General features: G+C 38.6%; 1 protein-coding gene across 1 annotated transcript; it reads right to left on the bottom strand.

Moving 5' to 3' along the window:
• Positions 1–1,633: 1,633 nt before the first annotated feature.
• Positions 1,634–2,572, bottom strand: LOC138397296 (olfactory receptor 6C4-like). Its single transcript, XM_069491239.1, has one exon. The coding sequence runs from the start codon at positions 2,570–2,572 to the stop codon at positions 1,634–1,636; it is 939 nt and encodes a 312-aa protein (XP_069347340.1).
• Positions 2,573–8,487: the final 5,915 nt, after the last annotated feature.

Raw genomic sequence — 8,487 nt, 5'->3', positions numbered from 1 at the left:
CAACATTTATTTATTTTAAAATTTAAACTTTATTTTTTAGTTTTATGTTTTAAAAAATTTAATTTAACTTTTTTAAGAGGCAGGGTCTTGCTCTGTTGCCCAGGCTAGAGTGCAATGGTGAGATCATAGCTCACTGAAACCTCGAACTCCTGGGCTCAAGCGATTCTGCCTCAGCCTCCCAAGTAGCTGGTAATATTATAGGCACACATGACCACACCTGGCTAATTTTAAAATATTTTTGTGGAGACAGGGTCTCATGTTGTTGTCCAGACTGATCTCAAATTCCTGGGCTCAAGTGATCCTCCCACCTTGGCCTCCCAAAGTGCTGGGATTGCAGGCATGAATCACTGTATGCAGTCCAAAATTTAATTTTAACTGACAGATAATAATTGTATAAATTCATGGAGTACAATGTGATGTTTTGAGATACACATATATTGTGGAATGATTAAATCAAGCTAATTAACATACCTATCACTTCATCTTGTTACCTTTTTTTGTGGTGAGAACTTTTAGCAATTTTGAAATATATATTACATTATTGTTAACTATGGTCTCCGTGCTGTGAAATAGATTTCAAAAACTTAATCCTAACTGAAACTTTGTACCCTTTGACTAACATCTCCCTATTCCTCTTTTCCCCTAAGCCTCTGGAACTATCATTCTACTCTCTGTTTTTGTGAGTTGACTTTTTTAGATTCCATATATAAGTGAATTCATGAGATCATGCACTATTTGTCTTTATGTGGTTGGCTTATTTCAGTCAGCATAGTATCTTCCAGGTTCATCCATGTTGCTGCAAGTGACAGAATTTCCTTCTTTTTTGAGGCTAAATGGTATTCTGTTGTGTATTTAGACCACATTTTCTTTTCTTTTTTTTTTTTGAGACAGACTCTCACTCTGTTGCCCGGGTTAGAGTGCCATGGCGTCAGCCTAGCTCACAGCAACCTCAAACTCCTGGGCTCAAGCGATCCTACTGCCTCAGCCTCCCGAGTAGCTGGGACTACAGGCATGCGCCACCATGCCCTGCTAAGTTTTTCTATGTATATATTTTTTAGCTGTCCAAATCATTTCTTTCTATTTTTAGTAGAGATGGGGTCTTGCTCTTGCTCAGGCTGGTCTCGAACTCCTGAACTCAAGCAATCCTCCCACCTCGGCCTCCCAGAGTGCTAGGATTACAGACGTGAGCCACCGCGCCCAGCCTGGAAGAGAATTTTTTTTTGTATGACATTGTGAATAACCTCCTTTGACACAATGTGTTTGCCAATTTTTGATAATTATTGATGAGAATAAGAGCTCTTCACGAGAAGGTAGACAGTTATTCAGCTGATCACTAGATTTATGATAAGCAAAGTAGTTTTTAATCCATCTTTTTTTGGGTCCAATGTCTTAAGAATATTATTTTCCTGCCTCTCTCCCCTTTATTAAAAGATATCTACCAGAAAAAAAAAATATCTGGACTAGCCTTTAAATGTCTTTCTCTTGCCAGCAAATATGAAACAAAATTCTGACAGGTGCTCACATTCCATTTATTTGAGAAATCACTTTAAGAAAAGAAGACATCAGAAGCTGAAATTATCAGTTGGAGGAACTTCATGAATATCATTCAAAATTTCCATGTATTTTGAGGCCATTAACCTGAATAAAGATGTATTATTTTTCTGGCCACATCCTTGAAGGCTTCTTTTACTTGTTTATTCCTTAGAGTGTAAATGAACGGGTTCAGTAAAGGGGCAACTGAGGTATTGAGCACAGCCACTCCCTTATTGAAGGCAACTCCTTCTTTTGCCGAAGGTTTTACGTACATGAAGATGCAGCTGCCATAAGAGAGAGAGATGACAATCATGTGGGAAGAACAGGTGGAAAAGGCCCTTTTCCTTTGCCGAGCAGAGGGGATCTTCAGAATGGTCCCGATGATGTTTGTGTAGGAGAGAATCACCAGCACCAGGGTGGCCACCAAGATCACAACTGCTAAGATAAAGTCCACCAATTCCAGTAGACTTGTGTCTGAGCAAGATATTTCTATGAGAGGTCCATAGTCACAATAATAATGATTCAGCACGTTGGAGGCACAGAAATCCAGCTGGCTGGTCAGGATGATCGGGGGTAAGATAATTAGGAATCCACCCAGCCAGGAGCAGAGAACCAGCTGGACACAGACCCTGCTGCTCATGATGGTGGTGTAATGCAGGGGTTTGCAGATGGCCACGTAGCGGTCGTAGGACATGGCAGCCAGAAGGTAAAACTCTGTGGCCCCGAAAAATATGGCAAAGAAATACTGAGTGAAGCATCCAGCAAAGCTGATGGTTTTATTCCCGGTAGAGATGCTGAACAGCAGCCTGGGAGTGAAAGTGGTCGTAAAGGAAATTTCCAAGAAGGAGAAGTTCCGAAGGAAGAAATACATGGGAGTCTGGAGGTGGGAGTCCAGTAGTGTGAGGGTGATAATTGTCAGATTTCCAATGATGCTGAATACATAGGTGAGGAAGAGAAGTATAAAAATGACAACTTGAATATCTGGGATGTCTGTTAGTCCCAGCAGAATGAATTCTGTCAGAAATGTTTGGTTTCTCATTTCTAACCTCTGCTGCCTATGAAGGTACAAAAGAAATAAGTCAGTGATGAGGACAGAAGAGCTCAGGAAAATTTAGGAGAGGCCAAGTTTTCCCTGTTGAATTGGTTCAAGTGTCTTTTTTCTGTCAGTTTTACTCAAGCAAGGTTTTCTGTTGGATAGGGACTGGCTCTTCACAAGAACTATTTTCTTAAATTCCCATGTATGAGGATTTCTCCATGGCTCCTCTTCAGAATTTTCATGTACTTTCCTAGCCTACCTTCTAAACCAATGCCCAAGTTATTATTTTCTCCATTTTCTGTTCTTATTTTCACTTTGAACATTCTTCTACTTCAACAAATTTAAAAAATTAATTATTATGAGTACCTAATAATTTTATATTTTTATAGGGTACATGTGATGTTTTGATACAGGCATATAATGTGAGTTAATCAAATCAGGGTAAGTGGGGTATTCATCTCCTCAGGCATTTGTCATTTCTCTGTGTCCCAGGAATATTCCACTCTTTAGTTACATTAAAGTATACCCTAACTTATTGTTGATTATTGTCCCTGTGTTGGGCTATCAAATATTGTTCATTACATCTAACTATGTGACTACATTTTTGCACCCATTAACTATCCCCACTTTATCCCCACCTCCCTGCTACCCTTCCAAGCCTCTTTACCTCTGTGAGATCTTTTTTTTTTTTTTTTTTTTTTTAGATATTTAGCGCCCACATATGAGTGAGAACATGAGAGATTTGTCTTCTGTGCTTGGCTAATTTCACTTAACATAATGTTCTCCAGTTCTATCCATGTTGTTGCAAATGGTAGTATTTCATTCTTTGTTGTTGCTATATAATATTCCACTGTGCATATGTACCACAATTTCTTTTTTTTTTTTTTTTTGTTGAGACAGAGTCTCACTTTGTTGCCCAGGCTAGAGTGAGTGCCGTGGCGTCAGCTTAGCTCACAGCAACCTCAGACTCCTCGGCTTAAGCGATCCTCCTGCCTCAGCCTCCCGAGTAGCTGGGACTACAGGCATGCGCCACTATGCCCGGCTAATTTTTTCTATATAGATTTTTAGTTGTCCATATAGTGTCTTTCTATTTTTAGTAGAGACGGGGTCTCACTCTTGCTCAGGCTGGTCTCGAACTCCTGACCTCGAGCGATCCACCCGCCTCGGCCTCCCAGAGTGCTAGGATTACAGGCGTGAGCCACCGCGCCCGGCCTGTACCACAATTTCTTTATCCAATCATCTGTTGGTGGACACTTAGGTTGATTCCAAATCTTAGCTATCGTGAATAGTGATGCAATAAATATGGAGAGTGCAGATATCTTTTCAACATACTGGGCCGGGCACGGTGGCTCACGCCTGCAATCCTAGCACTCTGGGAGGCCGAGACGGGCAGATTGTTTGAGCTCAGGAGTTTGAGATCAGCCTGAGCAAGAGCGAGACCCTGCCTCTACTAAAAATAGAAAGAAATTATATGGACAGCTAAAAATATATATACATAGAAAAATTGGCCAGGCATGGTGGCGCATGCCTGTAGTCCCAGCTGCTTGGGAGGCTGAAGCAGGAGGATCGCTTGAGCCCAGGAGTTTGAAGTTGCTGTGAGCTGGGCTGACGCCACGGCACTCTAGCCCGGGCAACAAAGTGAGACTCTGTCTCAAAAAAAAAAAAAAAAAAACCATACTGATTTCCCTTCCTTTGGGTATATACCCAGCAGTGGGATTGCTGGGTCATACGGTAGTTCTTTTTCAGTTTCTTGAGGAACCTCTATACTGTTCTCCATAGTGGCTGTAATATTTACATTCCCACCAACAGTGTACAAGGGTTTCCCTTTCTCCACATACTCACCAACATTTGTTATTGCCTGTCTTTTTGATGAAAGCCATTTTGACTGGGTGAGATGAATCTCATTGTAGTTTTGATTTGCATTTCTCTGAAGACTAATGATGTTGAGCATTGTTTTTCATAGCTTTTGCATGCCTCTACTTTGATCTTTCATTATATCTGCAAATTTGGCAGTGATGTCTCATTTCTACCACTGCCTTGCTCTCAGTGGGAGAAGAAAAGAAGTTAGCTCACAGTTGAGGGGTCTTTAGGCAGGAACTAGCAATATCATTAAAACTGTGGTAACTAAGGATTTCCCAATATCCTTTTGAATTTTTGAATTTGTGGACCGTTATAACTAACAGCATCAGTCTCTAAATATTTACTGCTGGCGTCTGCTTTCCCTCAGGTCCCAGTTCTTCTATTTTAGATGGTATTAGCAGAGAGACAGATGGTGTCTCTCCAGTCAGGTTCCTGCTATCATTTTCTTCTTTCTATGTTTATTAATAAGCACTCTATGTGGAAATTTTACATAGAATGAATATCGGTGTATCTGTGACACAGGGTAAATGCAGAGAGATATCTGATTCTAAGATAGGAATTAATATAATGACGCATTCTATTCAGGTATTAACCATTTTCTATTTTAAAAGCAGATTGTAAGTTCCCTGAGAGTAGGGGAAGGGCAAGAGAACCAAGACTTATTGAATGATCTCAGTGTTGGCTTTGTGATAGGCTCTTTATATTAATAAATATATTATTCCCCTTTTTTGGTATTCTTTTATCCCCCCAATAACAGCAGCAAGAACATACAGTATGGGCAAAATATATATTTTTTAAATAAATGAAAAAAAATTAGTGCCTCCCCTTTACTTTGTTCCCATTTGCCCCTTTATCCTTGGCTATTTGCCATATAAACTGTACATTTTTCCAAGCTTGTCTAGCAACTGATAAGAATGATCAAGAGCCAGCATAGGGTAAAGTCACTTCACTCCATAAATTGATTTTTACCTTTTCTTTTCTCTTGTCCACTGATGAACAGCCAGTGAGTCGTGTGTTACCTGGTCTCTTCTGGGATTTCAAGAGCTGAGAGCCAGGCTTTTATTAGTAAGGTTGTCTTTTGAAATTTTTCTTGTTCATCGTTGCTGCTTTTCTATCACTGAGTAAAAAAATCTGTATTTGTTCCATGTTATTGAGGATAAGGGAAATATAACAATTTTATTTTATTTTTCAGGGTTTTGTTATTTTATTTTTTGAATTGACAAATAAAGTTATATGTATTTATCATGTACAATATAATGTTTTAAAGTATATATACAGTGTGGATTGACTAAAAAAATGACTTAATGTGTGTAAGTTTATTTGGACACAGAATGGTCACTTGTGCTTAGTTTTCAGGATACTGAGGTGTCATTTCAGATTCTCCCCACTGACACTTAGGGAGAAGTGTTTATCTGTACTTGCCCCCACCCCTGATCCTATATTCTCTAAGCCTCCTGGATGGGATCGGTTATTTTACTTGGGATATAGGTATAGCCCCAGCACAGAGAATGAGGAAATGGGCTACCAGATTATTGGTCATAATGTTCTTTTTCAGAAAGGTCAGTATTTCTTGCAAGAATCCTTGAATATCAAGAATCCTTTGGGCTTCTTCATATTGTTCTAACCTAAGATCCCCAAAATAAAGAAATCTTAAGCCCTACCCCATATCCTTAGGCCATGTTTGAAACACCAGGGATGTATCTTTTTTGTTGTCCCCAAGAATATCCTAATCAGTAGGATGTATGGAATGAGGCCATGTCATCTGGTGACCTGAATATCCATAAGGCTCTGGCACTTCCCAGTAATTAATTTTTTGTTTTTTGGTGAACAGCTCTAGGTTATCATTCAAAACTTCACATTCGTATTTCACAGAAATTCTATAACAATTCTGCATCAATAATTTCACAAAGATGTTCATTTTAGCTTTGTTTGTAAATATAAAAAGTTAAAAACAATTTAAATGTTCATCAGTAGAGAGATGACTAACAATTCTGACATATCTAAACTACAAAATGGAATAGGCCAATAAAAAAGAATGGGAAAGATTTATGTAAACTCATCTGGAAAGATGTATTTAATATACTGCTATGTGAGTAAAGCAAGCTGCTAAACAATAGTGTATTATATGATACCATTTGGGTTGAAAAGATATCTGTATTTATATCTATATATCTACTTCATATCTATGTATATATGATACAAATGATATAAATATTTTTATGTACATAATCATGTAGATCTGAAAACATAAATTGTTATTTGTAATTACTTTGATGGAGTTAGATGAGGAACTGGGGAGCATATAGGAGCTTTCTCTTCTTTATACTTGTCTATATTGTTTGAATGTTATAAAGCAAGCATAGTCACGTTTTAACTAAAAAAATAAAAAATTACAGTTATATGATTTCATGCTCCACAATCACAAAAAGGTAACATTTATAGAATTATAAGCTGAGAACATACTTACATTTGACTTTCAGGGCAAAAGCTGTGGGATTGTAACCATAGGTGTCCATGGGATGAGTCACAACTTAGAAGTCAGACATGGATGGAAGGTGGTGTAAAATTGAACTTGTTCGCTTTCCCACCACTACTTGTTGATATAATTATTCACAAAATTAAAAACTTTTTGAAAATTTAGTAGAAAAAATCCTACTTGTATTGATGTATATCAGTTTAGCTCTCATTTGCCACTTCTTAGTTCCACATTAATTTAAATGCACCCTGGCCAGTAAGTAATCCTTCCAGATTATTTAAATTATGCATGCTTATACCAGTGATAATAAAACCCTAGGAAGCACTCTCCCTTCAAAGCCTTATTTCCTCTGTTCTGATTCATCTGAGCCTGGATATGTGCTTCCTCTCTGATTTTACATGAGCCTGAAACACATTTTAAATGTTCTATTCTGAGGAGACCTCAGCATAATCAGCTGAGGAAAGAAATGAAAGATCCCAGGAGACCCACATCCAGAAAATAACTAATGAACCCTATTCTTTGAAAACTCTTGAATTTTTTTTTTTTTTTTTTTTGAGACAGAGTCTCATTCTGTTGCCCGGGCTAGAGTGAGTGCCGTGGCGTCAGTCTAGCTCACAGCAACCTCAAACTCCTGGGCTTAAGCGATCCTCCTGCCTCAGCCTCCCGAGTAGCTGGGACTACAGGCATGCGCCACCATGCCCGGCTAATTTTTTGTGTATATATATTTTAGTTGTCCATATAATTTCTTTCTATTTTTAGTAGAGACGGGGTCTCACTCTTGCTCAGGCTGGTCTCAAACTCCTGACCTTGAGCGATCCACCCGCCTCGGCCTCCCAGAGTGCTAGGATTACAGGCGTGAGCCACCGCGCCCGGCCACTCTTGAATTTTTAATAAGAGATTGGGGAAGAAGTCCAAAGAGACTCTGAAGGAGCTGGCAAGAGAACATCAGTATAGCACAAAAGCCTTATGAAAACTGCAGTACCCGAATGTTTATGGCAGCACAATTCACTATTGCAAGGATGTGGATACAACCCAAGTGCCCGTCGATTCATGAGTGGATTATTAAAATTTGGTATATGTATACAATGAAATATTACTCAATTGTAAGAATGACAGTGATCTAGCACCTCTTATATTTTCCTGGATAGAGCTTGAGCCCATTATCCGAAGTGAGGTATCACAGGATCGGAACAATAGGTTCCACATATACTCGCCATCAAACTGGCACTAACTGATCAACACTATGGTGCTCACACGGTAGTAATATTCTCCAGGGTTTAGGGGTTTGGCGGGGTAAACTTGCAACTAATGGATGTGGTGAGCATTGTAGAGGGGAAGGCCATGCCTGTAATCCTCACTTGGGTGAGGCAAAAACATAAAATGTAACCAAAATGTTGGTACCCTCGTAATATCCTGAAATAAAAATAAAAAACACACAAACAAACAAAAAAATCCCAAAAACCCTCAGTCCATAACAAATATTTTGAGGGAAATTTATATTTATTGTACATGCTTATATTAGGAAATAAAAAGTTTAATATTAAAAAAAGAAAACTGCAGTAATAATAATGATTAAAAATAA

The sequence above is a fragment of the Eulemur rufifrons genome, chromosome 16 (assembly GCF_041146395.1).
Source record: "Eulemur rufifrons isolate Redbay chromosome 16, OSU_ERuf_1, whole genome shotgun sequence".
NCBI lineage: Eukaryota > Metazoa > Chordata > Mammalia > Primates > Lemuridae > Eulemur > Eulemur rufifrons.
Note: the sequence above shows the minus strand (reverse complement) of the source record. Positions and strands in the feature narration are given on the sequence as shown.

Excerpts from the sequence above, each read along its gene's own strand:
- LOC138397296 (XM_069491239.1), bottom strand. The coding sequence starts at position 2,572 with ATGAGAAACCAAACATTTCTGACAGAATTCATTCTGCTGGGACTAACA.